We start from the raw sequence: 16,098 nt of genomic DNA, 5'->3' as shown, positions 1-16,098 counted from the left end.
TATGTGGATGGAGTGGGTGAAAGACTCTGGATTGTTCGATCAGCCATGATCACGTTAAATGGAGGAGCTGGCTCAATGGGTCAAATGGCCTACTGCTGTTCCTTTGGTATTTGTATCTTCTGCAGTAAAGACGATGTGAGCATCTGGTCGAATTACACATTTGTAATGGCCATTGGAGGAGTGAGACTCGGAATGAAATTGCTGCACCTCTAACCTTGGTCTTAATGTAAGGCTAGCTGGGAGGAGATTTCCTCAAACCTACTCAGTAAATGGTAAATTGTGCGGGAGGCTGGATTTGCTATCATAAATGAGGGGCATAATTTGTGTGTGATTCAAAGCATGAAATTTACTTTGAGATTCCATGGAAATGACTTCAGCATACATGGCACATGCTTTCCAACAAAAACAGAAATGTAGCTTCCGACGAATTCAATTTGTGTGTTGAAATGTTGCCACTGCTGAAGCAGGTAGGTGCTTCAAGTGCTCAGTGCTAAGATTCTTTCAGAATAGATTTGACCTTTCTCTCTATTAACAGGGCAGTAAGGCTTCCAAATCCATTTTGAGGACATTACCTTCCTGTTAACAGTAGATTAAGCTAGTGATAATCAATCCCATCTGTTTAGTTGTAATTTCTCTATTTTCCTTCCGTCTGCATTTTTTTTATTCTTCCTTTTCAAATACATACGTAATTCTATTTCAGAATAGGCTTAGTTTTTGTTTGAACAGTCACACCAGCTGGAATTTTCAGCTCTCAATGGTGGCATGCTTGGAGATAGAAAGGCCAAGCTAACCCCTCCACTCACTTGTCTTCCCGTGGCCCCTTATACCCTGCATGCTAAGCTATGGCACTTCCAGTTATGAAGTGGCATGGATGGGGCATGAAGGATGAGGGAAGAGGACCAACTATAGTTGGAATGAAGTACTACAGCATGTGGTGAGCCTCTTAAACAGTGTTAAATTACTCAAGTCTCAATGAGATAAATTGTTCATTTACTCAGTAAAAGCCATATAATTTTGAAACTTGATGATCGAAGCCAAAGTTACATAAACACTAATGAGAAAATTTCCTGAGAAACTAAAGAGAAATGATGTACAATCTGCAGTCGTGAAGAACTCAAACCTTTAAATTAATGTTGTGTATTAGTTGTTCTTCTATCAAAAATGACAGCTATGTGGTTAAATTGTATCATGTCAGCCATGTACATGCAGTATGTATGAACATAATCATACAATTTATTATTTTATGATTTTACTACCCCCATGTTCAAGGGAAGAATTTATTCTCTTTTTGAAGTTTTAAAAATCTATTCTTGCTATAAAACAACAAACACATAAAAGTTAATCTTCAATTGCTGGCTGATGCTGGGAATGGCTAAGGATGTGATTTGACAATCATGTTCCGAAAAGGTGGAACTGCATCCCACTGCCTCTGCAATAAGTTGCAATTTTAAAAGGCAGAGAATGGGGAATACACTCCACTTCAAATTAACAGCCATTATGTATCTTGTGGAGTGTGCTAATGGTTCAGGAAGATCAAGAAAGTGAGTTTTAATTTGTAAATTGCCAGATCTGAACAGTTTGGTGCACACTGCACGCCCAGATGTGAGGTTAAAATCAGGCAGAAGTGAAAAATTCTTTTTTAAGTTGAAACGTTTGGGATGTCGGATGCCTTGCACTGGGGTCAGAATGCAGAAACTATCCAGATGATAGGTCTCTTACGGCAAATTAAAAATCAGCCCAAAGGGTCCGACTTTATTTTATTCATAACACATTCATTTAGCAAGTCGCAATTTGTTCCTCATTGTATCCTTGCCAAAAAAAGTCACATAATAGTTAGATATTTCATCAGATTCTACCTGGGAGTTTGCAGAACACTTGTAGTTGCTGGTGAAAGGGACGGCGATCCAAACTTTTCAACACTATTGATATCATCGTCCTGCCATGCTTGCTGCCGATGCCTTGGCAAACCAAATAAATCAGTGGTTTTATGAAGAGGAGCCTGGAAAATATTTACAACACAGCTTGATTTTGAAGAAATAATAACAATACAGTACATTTTAAGACTTGCTTAAGCAAATCATTATAAAGACTTTCCATTTGGGAAACTATTTTAACACATCGATAAATAGAAGAGAATATCAAGCGCTACTTGTCCTGTTGCTGCAGAATTCCTTTTTGCACACTTGGGTCATCATTGTGATATTTTTTGTTCTTGTTTCAAGTTTTATTCCTAATTATTCACAATATCACATGGCAATTATGGAGAAGAAAGACCAATAGATTGCCTTATCCCAATCTCTCTCAATCTCATTTCAGTTAATGTTCTAGATTTACCTACAAAATACCATCAATTATGTTATCTATTTATTGAACATCATGCAATTCACAGGAAAACAGAGTTCTGGGTTAGCAGTTTCTTATAAATTTTCATTGTCTTCACAAACTTGAAACTTGTCCAAGACACTGAAAGCACTTCTTCAAAATAAAACATTTTTTTAAGAAAAAGATTCTTCTCTAATGGAATAGTAGAGAATTGCCGTATATCTGGATGGGAAGATTTTGACCACCGGCAGAGTGTTCTCTATTCTTAACTAATTGCCATTTTGGAATTGTTTTCAATGCACGAATTCTAAGAGAGAGAATACTGTAATGGGAGCATGCAAGGGAGTTTGAAACGACTTCCAAGATCACCATCTGTGAAAAGTGCCAGAATAACTTCATATGAGAAAATATAGTTAAAAGATTGCATCAAAAACCCAATTGCAAAGCAAAAGAAAAAGCAAAATAATCAGTACTCCTGTAAGTGCAGAATTCTCTGGGCAATATAGAAATGTGAGCTGGCAAATATTGACTGGCTTTCAAGTATTCTGAGTATGTTGCCAGGCCAATATTTTGTGTTCCACATTCTATCCTTACTTCATCAATTTGGGTGGAATTTCAAGGCCATAACAGGGTGGTTTAATCCAACATAATTCTACTGCTTTAGCAACAATTGAACGTGTCCTTACTGGTAAAATACTCCTTATCCAAAGTTGAACACTTTCTTATTTAAAATATCAAATTTATGAAGCCATTCTAAATATATAACTACTCAAGCTTCCTTTCATAGAGATCAATTCAACTCACCATTTCCCTCTCCAATATGACTGATATCTCAATGTAAAATGCAAAAGATAAACAGAAGGATAAATTAAATTACTGTTAAGATATTTGAGTGGATTTAAAGTTTTGGTTTATTGCAGTACTTCAAATTGTTATATAAATTTGTCTGAAACTTTGCTTCTGTCTTTTTCTTAAATTACAGTATATTTTCATTCATTGTTTTCTAATTTTGTGCCAAATTTACAGCTGTAGTATGTCACTCAATTACCAGTGAAGCATAATGGACTGAAAAACAAAAGAACACATTTATATAAGCAATTGGGAAATAAAAAAGCAATGTGACAAATTTCATCTGTTGCTGGTAGTGGTGTCTAGATATTCTGAAGTAATTAATTTTTACAGCTTTTTATTTCTTAATTCATTATCCCAACATTCTAGTAGAGTTCTTTCAAAATATAAATGGAATTAATTGGTTTCTATAATGCAGCACATTACCTTTAGTTGCCGATAATGGTTTTCAGTTGAGAAAGCCTGTGGAGAACTTTCAGGCTCTGAGGTTATCCAGTTTTTGTCCAAAGTGGTCTGAGTGAAGAAACAAGTTTTCAGATGGGATTCAATAATTGGAATGAAAAAACAAATTAAATGATCATACCTAAATTGTAAGACTCACTGGTAGTAAAGCAGGATTATTTACATGGATTTCATATTCATAGCATGCCAAAATCATTTTACAGGATGCCAGTTTTAATCTGACAGAGATACTTTTATTAATAAACTAAATGTCTTTATTATAAAATGTCTTTGGCACTAGTAGGATTATGCATCCTTCAAAGTGCTTTTGGCTTCACTTATTTTGCCAAAAACAACAACGCTGTCTTCAGGTTCTTTTTTAGGAATTTCATCATGTTCTTCTCCCAATAGAATTCCATTTCTAAGTGAAATTTATAGCTTGTTTTGCTTAGCAAAGCTGATTAGCTACAGTTGGCAAAAAAATTTATGGTGGTAATTTTTGTATCCACAACAGACCATAAAATCTAAGTTGGCCAGTAATGTCATATCATGTGATTTAAAAAAAATTCTTGTCAGTAACTAAGTCAGTATTGCTGCTGTAATTTCACTACTCAAACTTTCTGCTTGTAAAACAGGGGAAACTGAGTGGGGAAACTTCTGCTATTCTAAAACCTTTCAGGGATCCTTATTTGTTGGCAGGTTAATCTATGATAATATTATTTACTACAGAAGCAGAAAGTTCCAATTTCTAGAATTTTTGCTCAATTTTCTTGGTACCACCCAATAACAGACATTAATCACTTTGCATGGTCTTTTGTGATTTTTCTATTCTCTTGGGATCTAGATAATATAAAACCGTGTGCAGATAAAATCAAATCACTTCAAAAGAATAAGCCGAAAATTTTGTTAAAAGGACAAAAATGGTTTCAAAGTATAGATAATAAAGTGTGAAGCTGGATGAACACAGCAGGCCAAGCAGCATCTCAGGAGCACAAAAGCTGACGTTTCAGGCCTAGACCCTTGATCAGAGAGGGGGATGGGGTGAGGGTTCTGTAATAAATAGGGAGAGAGGGGGAGGCAGACCGAAGATGGAGAGAAAAGAAGATAGGTGGAGAGGAGAGTATAGGTGGGGAGGTAGGGAGGGGATAGGTCAGTCTAGGGAAGACGGACAGGTCAAGGAGGTGGGATGAGGTTAGTAGGTAGGAAATGGAGGTGCGGCTTGGGTTGGGAGGAAGGGATGGGTGAGAGGAAGAACAGGTTAGGGAGGCAGAGACAGGCTGGGCTGGTTTTGGGATCCAGTGGGGGGAGGGAAGGAGCTGGGCTGGTTGTGTGATGCAGTGGGGGCAGGGGACAAACTGGTGTTGGTTTTGGGATGCAGTGGGGGAAGGGGAGATTTTGAAGCTTGTGAAGTCCACATTGATACCATTGGGCTGCAGGGTTCCCAAGCGGAATATGAGTAGCTGTTCCTGCAACCTTCGGGTGGCATCATTGTGGCACTACACGCTAAGCTATGGCACTTCCAGTTATGAAGTGGCATGGATGGGGCATGAAGGATGAGGGAAGAGGACCAACTATAGTTGGAATGAAGTACTACAGCATGTGGTGAGCCTCTTAAACAGTGTTAAATTACTCAAGTCTCAATTATATAAATTGTTCATTTACTCAGTAAAAGCCATATAATTTTGAAACTTGATGATCGAAGCCAAAGTTACATAAACACTAATGAGAAAATTTCCTGAGAAACTAAAGAGAAATGATGTACAATCTGCAGTCGTGAAGAACTCAAACCTTTAAATTAATGTTGTGTATTAGTTGTTCTTCTATCAAAAATGACAGCTATGTGGTTAAATTGTATCATGTCAGCCATGTACATGCAGTATGTATGAACATAATCATACAATTTATTATTTTATGATTTTACTACCCCCATGTTCAAGGGAAGAATTTATTCTCTTTTTGAAGTTTTAAAAATCTATTCTTGCTATAAAACAACAAACACATAAAAGTTAATCTTCAATTGCTGGCTGATGCTGGGAATGGCTAAGGATGTGATTTGACAATCATGTTCCGAAAAGGTGGAACTGCATCCCACTGCCTCTGCAATAAGTTGCAATTTTAAAAGGCAGAGAATGGGGAATACACTCCACTTCAAATTAACAGCCATTATGTATCTTGTGGAGTATGCTAATAGTTCCTGTGAAGCCTGCAATGCTATGGAAAATGTAGCATCTTGTACGAACATGGTGTGGGATTATTAGTTGTGTTAAGAAACCAGCAAAAAAATCTGATCTGTAATTTTCAAGTATTAGCTGTATAATAAACAGTTTATTCGACAATAATGTGGTATACTGCATCCGCTGTTCCCGTTATGGCCTCCTCTACATCGGGGAAACCAAGCAGAAGTTTGGGGACCACTTTGTGGAACACATACACTCCGTTTGCACCAAACAACTGCATCGCCCAGTCACGAACCATTTCAACTCCCCCTCCCACTCCTTAGACGACATGTCCATCCTGGGCCTCCTGCATTGCCACAATGATGCCACCCGAAGGCTGCTGGAACAGCATTTCATATTTCACTTGTGAACCCTGCAGCCCAATGGTATCAATGCGGACTTCACAAGCTTCAAAATCTCCTCTCCCCCAACCACATCCCAAAACCAGCCCAGCTTGTCCCCGCCTCCCTAACCTGCTCTCCCACCTATCCACTCCTCCCATCTCAAGCCACACCCACATTACCTACCTACTAGCCTCATCTGCCTCCTTGACCTGTCCGTCCCCCCGGACGGACCTAGCCCCTCCCTAGCTCTCCATCTACACACGCCTTTACTGGATCCAACCCCACCTCCTTGGCCTGTCTGTCTGCTCTCCACCTATCTTCTCCTCTATCCATCTTCTACTGCCTCCCCCTTTCTCCCTATTTATTTCAGAATCCTCCCCCCCCACTTCTGAAGAAGGGTCTAGACCCAAAACGTCAGTTTTCCTGCTCCTCTGGTGCTGCTTGACCTGCTGTGCTCATCCAGCTCTACTTCTTGTTGTCTCAGATTCTCCAGCATCAGCAGTTCCTACTATCTGTATTCGACCATAACGTATTTTTTTTACTGTAGAAGTCTCAAGACTTGAAACCTTGTTTGATCTATTAAAGTCAGTCATTGGGAGCCAAACGTCACCTTTTAAAAAAAATATTCTTCTCCCCGGCCATCAGAACAATTTGTATGTAAGTAATTTAAAAATGAATTCAAAAAAAGGGAAAGGTTACGTAATGTAACTCCATATTCATTATTTAAAAAATAACTTTTAGCTCTGAGGAACACATTCTTGGATGTTTATTTACCTCATCAAATGTAAATTCACTCAAATCAACTTCTTCAAAGACATCGTCTTCCTCAGTTTGAACAGCTGCTAAAGCGTGAGACAACTTCTTTCGTAGGAGACAGCCTCGCCAATGTGCCTAAATTAAATCCACAATGCATTGAATTGTTAAAAAAACTTGGAGCAGATGAAAGGTAAATAATCTGAAAACAAAAGAATGATAGTATTTGGATCAAACTGAGCATGGAAGGATCTATTTTGCAACAATAATGTAATAATTTTGAAACACTCATGAGCAAAGAACAGTATTTCTAAAATGCCTTAACGATTCCATCACCCTGGCAATAGTCTGCAGGGAATGTTACAATCCCACACCCACAGGCTGTAATATTTTAATTATTGTGTAATTCTTTCATTATAGTTGATGGCAAAAGCAAGAATAAAGTATAAAATAGCTGAGGAATACACAGGATAAAACCTTTACAATTGGTTTCATGGATCTTATGTACTGAAATTATGAAATTAAGAAATAAAAATGTTCTTAGAAACTTCTTTCTTCCGTATTCCTTGTGCGATTTGTTGAAATCAGTATTTCAAATTCGGAATATAGGAACTTAAGCTTTATAGTAAAGCTAAATTGCTTTATTATGCTTAAACTTATCCAAGTAAAAGAATAAAATTTGCTCAGACTTTCTCTCTCACGCACAAATACAGATTAGAAAGTGGGGAAGGATGAGTCAAATTAGAAGTAACAAATGTTAAAGGAATTAACAGTTTGTGGCTTGGGAACTAGGTTAGCTTCAGGCTGAATCAAATGACCTGGGTGTTTTAACTTAGTGGTCTTCTACTTTCAGCATTAAGACAGTTTAACACTGCAGGTAGATGATCGAGATAATGGGAACTGCAGATGCTGGAGATTCCAAGATAATAAAATGTGAGGCTGGATGAACACAGCAGGCCAAGCAGCATCTCAGGAGCACAAAAGCTGACGTTTCGGGCCTAGACCCTTCATCAGAGAGGGGGATGGGGGGAGGGAACTGGAATAAATAGGGAGAGAGGGGGAGGCGGACCGAAGATGGAGAGTAAAGAAGATAGGTGGAGAGAGTGTAGGTGGGGAGGTAGGGAGGGGATAGGTCAGTCCAGGGAAGACGGACAGGTCAAGGAGGTGGGATGATTAGTAGGTAGCTGGGGGTGCGGCTTGGGGTGGGAGGAAGGGATGGGTGAGAGGAAGAACCGGTTAGGGAGGCAGAGACAGGTTGGACTGGTTTTGGGATGCAGTGGGTGGGGGGGAAGAGCTGGGCTGGTTGTTTGGTGCAGTGGGGGGAGGGGATGAACTGGGCTGGTTTAGGGATGCAGTGGGGGAAGGGGAGATTTTGAAACTGGTGAAGTCCACATTGATACCATTGGGCTGCAGGGTTCCCAGACGGAATATGAGTTGCTGTTCCTGCAACCTTCGGGTGGCATCATTGTGGCAGTGCAGGAGGCCCATGATGGACATGTCATCAAGAGAATGGGAGGGGGAGTGGAAGTGGAACAGTCTCTCTTCCGCACCTACACAGGCCCCAAACCCCACCTCTTCCTCCGGTACATTGATGACTGTATCGGCGCCGCCTCTTGCTCCCCAGAGGAGCTCGAACAGTTCATCCACTTCACCAACACCTTCCACCCCAACCTTCAGTTCACCTGGGCCATCTCCAGCACATCCCTCACCTTCCTGGACCTCTCAGTCTCCATCTCAGGCAACCAGCTTGTAACTGATGTCCATTTCAAGCCCACCGACTCCCACAGCTACCTAGAATACACCTCCTCCCACCCACCCTCCTGCAAAAATTCCATCCCCTATTCCCAATTCCTCCGCCTCCGCCGCATCTGCTCCCACGACAAGACATTCCACTCCCGCACATCCCAGATGTCCAAGTTCTTTAAGGACCGCAACTTTCCCCCCACGGTGATCGAGAACGCCCTTGACCGCGTTTCCCGCATTTCCCGCGACACATCCCTCACACCCCGCCCCCGCCACAACCGCCCCAAGAGGATCCCCCTCGTTCTCACACACCACCCTACCAACCTCCGGATACAACGCATTATCCTCCGACACTTCCGCCATTTACAATCCGACCCCACCACCCAAGACATTTTTCCATCCCCTCCCCTGTCTGCTTTCCGGAGAGACCACTCTCTCCGTGACTCCCTTGTTCGCTCCACACTGCCCTCCAACCCCACCACACCCGGCACCTTCCCCTGCAACCGCAGGAAATGCTACACTTGTCCCCACACCTCCTCCCTCACCCCCATCCCAGGCCCCAAGATGACATTCCACATTAAGCAGAGGTTCACCTGCACATCTGCCAATGTGGTATACTGCATCCACTGTACCCGGTGCGGCTTCCTCTACATTGGGGAAACCAAGCGGAGGCTTGGGGACCGCTTTGCAGAACACCTCCGCTCAGTCCGCAACAAACAACTGCACCTCCCAGTCGCAAACCATTTCCACTCCCCCTCCCATTCTCTTGATGACATGTCCATCATGGGCCTCCTGCACTGCCACAATGATGCCACCCGAAGGTTGCAGGAACAGCAACTCATATTCCGCCTGGGAACCCTGCAGCCCAATGGTATCAATGTGGACTTCACCAGTTTCAAAATCTCCCCTTCCCCCACTGCATCCCTAAACCAGCCCAGTTCATCCCCTCCCCCCACTGCACCAAACAACCAGCCCAGCTCTTCCCCTCCACCCACTGCATCCCAAAACCAGTCCAACCTGTCTCTGCCTCCCTAACCGGTTCTTCCTCTCACCCATCCCTTCCTCCCACCCCAAGCCGCACCCCCAGCTACCGACCAACCTCATCCCACCTCCTTGACCTGTCCGTCTTCCCTGGACTGACCTATCCCCTCCCTACCTCCCCACCTACACTCTCTCCACCTATCTTTTTTACTCTCCATCTTCGGTCCGCCTCCCCCTCTCTCCCTATTTATTCCAGTTCCCTCCCCCCATCCCCCTCTCTGATGAAGGGTCTAGGCCCGAAACGTCAGCTTTTGTGCTCCTGAGATGCTGCTTGGCCTGCTGTGTTCATCCAGCCTCACATTTTATTATCTAGGTAGATGATCGATCTGTTCTTCTGGAGACAAAACCAAGGAATTGAGTTTCTACTTTAATATTTGTGCCCAACATACCTGGTGACAAACACCAGCAGAGACAAACTAAACACTAGCAAGGTGGGGAGAGACAGCTTTGTTGGGAAAGTATGTGTTTAAAACATGGAACATGTTTTTGTAAGAATACACCCTCCAACTGACCATACAGTAAAATATGAAAAAATGTATAAATTTGTAACTTGATTCGCTCAGGTCTCAGAATTCCACTTCTGAGCCAAGATCCCATTGTTGAAGTTGTTAGAATTGATGGCTTGTGTCCACTCAGTTGAGAATCTAAACTGTTTTCATAAAGAAATAGGAAATATAGTTTGTTCATATTTCAAAGAGGTTATTGTCTTTGATGGGTTTTTGAAGGCAGGCCATCTCCTTCGAATTGGATTGTGGAAAATACAGCAATGCAAACTGAGTTGCCATCCTGGCTGTGAACTCAAATGGGTTTGGTTTGTATTCGCAAAATAAAAAAAATCTGTTTTTAGTATGCATGTTTTCAGTGGTGGATTAAAAGTTATTTTTTGGCCAGAAGATACTTCTTCATGACTACGTCAATACAGTGTGGAGCTGGAGGAACATAGCAGATCAGGCAGTATCAGAGAAGTAGGACAGTCGATGTTTTGAGCCTAGGCCCTTCGTCAGGACTGGGGAGGGGGAAGGGAGCTGGGAAATAGGTAGGGCAAAGAGGGGTGGGGCTGGGGCAAGGTAGATGGGATGGCGATAGGTGGATGCACATAGGGGTAGATTTATGGAGCCCCCTTGCTCCCCATGCTGATAATCAACAACACCTTCCCGTTGCTAACCATTTTAACTTACCCTCCCACCTCCTGGGTGACTTGTCCATCCTGGGCCTCTTCCAGTGCCACAATGACACCACATGCAAACATCTCATATTCTACCTCAGCAGCCTGAACACAGAATTCACTCGTTTTAAAATCTCCCCACACCAGATCTCATCCCATGTCCAACTTTGCTTCTCATCCCCGCCTTCAGCTGACACTACCTGTCTGTCTCGTTCTCCACGTATCTGCTCCACCCTTCCCACTGATCAATCTCCACTACCCCTACATACATCCACCTATCGTCATACACCTACCTTCCCACAGTCCCAGCCCTCTTCCCTCGATTTAATTCCCAACTCCCTTCCCCTTCCCCAGTCCTGATGAAGGGTCGAGGCCCGAAATGACGACTCTCCCGCTCCTCTGATGCTGCCTGACCTGCTGTGTTCCTCCAGCTCTACATTGTCTTGTCTCTGACTCCAGCATCTGTAGTTTTTGACATCTTCATGACAATCATCTTCAAAGTTCTCTGTGATGTTGGATGTAATGGATTTCTTCACAGCTAATACTTTAATGTTGAGAGCTACTTCCTCTGCTTTACTCAGAAAAGAAAATATATTCCTGTCCTCTGCTCTGCTCCATCTGTTGCTTGAGGCAAAATCAGTTGTCTGTATTTTGAACCCCCAAGATTTCCAATACTTTGTTGTTTTCAGCACAGATTCCAGCATCTGCACTAATTTGCTCCTACATCCTGTTTGTATTTTGTGTTTGCTATAGTTGAATAGTTGGTGATTAGAGAAGGGACAAAGTCAGAAGTCACAGAACACCAGGTTATAGTCCGAAGGGTGTATTTGAAAGCAGGTCACCTGATGAAGGACAGTGCTCTGAAAGCTTGAAATTTCAAATTAACCTTGTGGACTGTAACCTGGACTTGTGTGACTTCTGACTTTGTCCACCACATTCCACCACCAGCACCTCCACAGTATAAGTGAAGGAGGCAAGAGCTGGATATGAAACTGGCAGCATTGGCAGGTATGAGAATGTGACGATACATCTGGATATGAGGTGCGAGTCCTGTGTGTGAGAGAGATCTGCTGGGTGAATGAAAGTTTGAATGTATGAGGTATGTATGATGTCATATGTAGACACATTCACTGACATTAACTATCCACCAGTTATCTTTTCTGACTGCAAACTTCCAAAAAAATGTGGTTCATTAGCATCTCACTGTACTCTTCTGTATGAATAAATATTCTATACATGAAGCAATTAAATTAGTCATATTTATTGTATTAAAACGTTTGGAATTATTTCAGTCTAGTCAATGGTGCACAGGAATTCTAGGGCATAAGTTTCGTGTTTGTTTAAAGGTGGCATCTAACAGTCAATATTTTGCAGTTGTGTGAGGTCAGTAATCTAGTCTGCTCAATTCTGTGGCATAAGAGAGGGAGGAAGAGATTAGCAGCTTGTAGAAAGGCAGTTCTGAAACAAGGACCTGAGCGGGGTTTGAGTATGGAAGAGTAAAAGAGGAATCCAAAAGAGAAGAAGAGAGTGGAGTTTAGGACATGAAGGAAAGGGTACAATAGAAGGGAGGCGTCCACAACCCCAGCAGCGCACAACAGTAGAGGAGGAAGCTGTTCAGAATGCAGCCATTCAGGGACGGCATCATAGAATGTGAGCACTGATACATTACTATTTTTTCAGGAAAATAGCTAACTATCTGTCGTTGTCAGAGAGACAATGCCAGAGGCCCCTGAGTCTGTCCCAGGATGTAGTTATTGTAATATGTGGAATTGTGAGGCAAGACTGAAGTCAGAAGGATTTAGTAGGTACTCCATGTCAGTTGCCCTCAAACTGACTGTGGTGTTCAATGTTTTTGCCACTGGTGCTTTTTGGGACTCCATGGACATCAGGCAAAGATAGATTATGAAGGAGACCAGTAGTTTCCACAGACTTGTGAATTAATTTGCCAATCACTTCACAGATAAGGAGAGTTAGTTGGTGAGGTATTGGGTTTAGCGGTGACTGCTCATTTCCCTAGAGGAATCATCGATTGCGCGCACACGGGCGTTAGAGCTAACAGTGATCAGCCAGTTGTATTTTTGAGTCACAAAGGCCTTCGCTTTGTGAATGTGCAACTGGTTTGTGACTACAGGCAAAGAATCATTCGTGTATGAGCTCCCCTCCCGGGGAGATTTCATGACTCATACTCACAGCTTCCAGATCCTGTTTTAGGCCCAGTACAGGTTGATGGCAGGATTTAAGAATGAATAGTCACCGTGTGATCACACTTGTCTACAGTGCTTGCTACCAGCAATTCAGGTGTTTATAAGAACTGCAAGAGAACTAGGTCTCAACATGACAGTTAAAGTTCTGCTTGCTGCCATCCGGAATGGCTCATTATAAGTAATATACCAGCCAAAGAGGTTGCAGTTAAGTGCAAACTACAAGACTAAATGTGTGATAGGGAAAGGAAGCCAAAGAACCAGAAAGCAGCATTCCAACATAACAGACTGTACTTATTATATACTTGCTGTACCTTTTATATGTATACGAATTTTAAACATTGCTTTATTCCAGTAGAAAATGTACACCAGCATTTCAGTCAGCATTTTTGAAAATGATATGAAAACAACCTGGATGATGCATTTGCATATGCTTACAGTAAAACTTTAATAGTAAAGATATCAACTATTTTACTTCAGAAAGGAAACTGAAAAAAGCCAAACCCAGAAGTTTGTTTAAAGAAGCAGATCCAAATTTCAGGTCTCTGTATCACCAGCCCACAGGTCAGTGCTGGGAGAGTCAAGATGGGGGAGGGGAGTAATGTCCAGGTGAGCCTCTTGATACTTGTTTTTGGCACAAAAATGGGCCAGATATACTTCAGCTTTTATCAATAATGCAAAAAGCAAACATTTGAATTATAATGTGTACATTGCCCTCCATATCGGATGATGAATGAATCCATGTGGCTTATGTTGAATTGTGGCTTGGTAATTTGAAGATTAGCCACTTTCTTAGAGGGCCAAACACAAAGCAAAAAATCAAAGAACTGCAGTTGCTGGAAATGTGAAGCAAAAAAGTAATTGCTGGAGTAACTCAGCAGGTCTGGCAGCATCGGAGGACAGAAAGCAGAGCCAATGTTTCGGGTCCAGTGACTCTTCTTCAGAACTGAAAGATATATATGCTGAAGATAGAGGGGACAGAAGTAAGTGGTAGGTGGAAATGAAGCTCAGAGTGCCCACTGCTGTTCTCTCTCTAGCCAGCTGCTTTCTTGCTTGTAGCATCCAGAATATGAGGGCAACATGACAATGCTGAGCTAGTCAAAACGTCTGAGGAGGCCACCCCAATGCCTCTTCAGTCCCTCTGACTCAGGACCCATCTGTAACTGCAAGGCTCTGTGACTGAAACTGCAGTAATGCCAATGAACAGCTTGTAGGTAAACCCCAATGGGCACTGTGATAAGGATACAATTCACAGGCATCGCAAACAGTTGCAGATATAGTGGAGCAGGGTACCTCCATCTCATCATTAACCACAGGGAGAAAGCACCTTGTTGGACAAGACATAAGCACAAGGTGTCAGACGATAAATTTTAACTGATGGTTACTTGGGTTATGTTGTTTACATTGGTTAAATTTTGTTGTAACAATAAGTCAGATCAAAATCTTACATTTCCTGCCAAATGTTTCCTCTGAGGTCTGTTAATGATAATAGGGTCAAAATGCACTTAAATTGGAAGCATTCAGATGGAGTTCAGGTAGCGCACTGGTAGTGTCCCTCTGAGAGGCTGAGGTTCAGCTTCCACCCTATTCAGGATCTGTGTTGTTACATACTAAATAAAAACCAAAAGAACTGCAGATGCTGTAAATCAGGAACAAAAACAATGTTGCTGGAAAAGTCTGGTGACCTATCCTCGGAGAACAAAAACAAAGTTGCTGGAAAAGTCACCGGATCTGAAACATTAACTCTGTTTTTTCCTTCAAAGATATTGTCAGACCTGCTGAGCTTTTCCAGCAACTTTGTTTTTGGTCTTGTGTTGTTGCATGTATGAGCAGGTTGCTTAAGAATAACTGGAAGCAGGTTTCCAGCTTCCAAATGTGTACCCATCCTCCTGTTGAAAAGTGCATCTGGAAGTTATGGTATCCAGTATGCTTTCTGGTAACATGATTGTCAAATCTAATCTGCATATGATTCCGATTCCATTGACAGTTGGAAAATTTAGCCCCAGAAATGCACAGTGATTCAAACTCTATCCATCGTTCAATGTTCCTGCTCTAATTAACCTAAATCAAAGAGCTACCAAGCTCAGGATGACATCATAGTGGAAGAAATATCAAAAATTACATTTGAGTAACACAAGACAAAGTTTATATCGAAAATATAGAAGTACGCAATTTACGGAGAATAAGGGAAAAAAAGATTGGCGGGTTAAATGAAAGAAAAGCAAAGGATTTAATCAACATAAAATGTGAATGGTTGATTAATGAAAGGATAGGTCTATTTTGTGATGAAAACGGCGTTCTTCTGGAGAATGTAGGGATGGCAGAAGTAGTAAGTTAATGTTTTGTCTTTGATTAAAAAGATGCAAGAAGAAGAGATAGAGTAATTAAAATAGATTACTATCAATGGAGGGAGCCGAACATGTTGCAGGGAAAAGGCACTGGGTGGTATGCATCCATTGATGTTTAGGTCCAACAGAGGCTCCAACCTTGATATTTCAAATATTTTTAAATTTGAGGGGAGGATAAGTAATGTAACACCTCTATAAAAACTGAAAGAACTGTGGATGCTGGTATTCGGAAACAAAAACAGAAATTGCAGTAAATTGCATGTCTGGCAGGATCCGTGCAGGGAAATCAGATTTAATACTTTGGGTTCAATGAGTCTTCCTCAAAACTGATGGTAACTAGAAAAAGAGATAATGGGAACTGCAGGTGCTGGAGAATCCAAGGTAACAAAGTGTGGGCATGGATGAACACAGCAGGCTAAACAGCATCTTAGGAGCACAAAAGTTGACGTTTCGGGCCTAGACCCTTCATCAGAAAAGCTTTTCTGATGAAGGGTCTAGGCCCGAAACGTCAACTTTTGTGCTCCTAAGATGCTGCTTGGCCTGCTGTGTTCATTCAGCCCCACACTTTGTTATCTTGGTAGCTAGGAAAAGGTTGTTTTTTGTGCAGAAGATAGGATGGGAGGAGGGGGCAAGGAATAAACGGTGGGTGGAGATGGAGCCCAAAGAGAGTGAAGA

The 16,098-nt window shown here is 41.9% G+C and overlaps 1 protein-coding gene across 2 annotated transcripts in view; it reads right to left on the bottom strand.

Moving 5' to 3' along the window:
* The window catches only part of lrriq1 (leucine-rich repeats and IQ motif containing 1), a 220,694-nt gene that overhangs the window by 64,056 nt on the left and 140,540 nt on the right, over positions 1 to 16,098 (bottom strand). For both annotated transcript variants that reach the window (XM_059652467.1, XM_059652466.1), the window contains 3 exons: positions 6,947 to 7,063; positions 3,598 to 3,684; positions 1,857 to 1,999 (listed from right to left, as the gene is read on the bottom strand). In XM_059652467.1, coding sequence (XP_059508450.1) covers positions 1,857 to 1,999; positions 3,598 to 3,684; positions 6,947 to 7,063 — 347 coding nt within the window. The remainder of the gene's footprint in view (positions 1 to 1,856; positions 2,000 to 3,597; positions 3,685 to 6,946; positions 7,064 to 16,098) is intronic.

This window comes from Stegostoma tigrinum, chromosome 18, assembly GCF_030684315.1.
Source record: "Stegostoma tigrinum isolate sSteTig4 chromosome 18, sSteTig4.hap1, whole genome shotgun sequence".
Lineage (NCBI taxonomy): Eukaryota > Metazoa > Chordata > Chondrichthyes > Orectolobiformes > Stegostomatidae > Stegostoma > Stegostoma tigrinum.
This window is presented reverse-complemented; position numbering and strand designations above follow the sequence as displayed.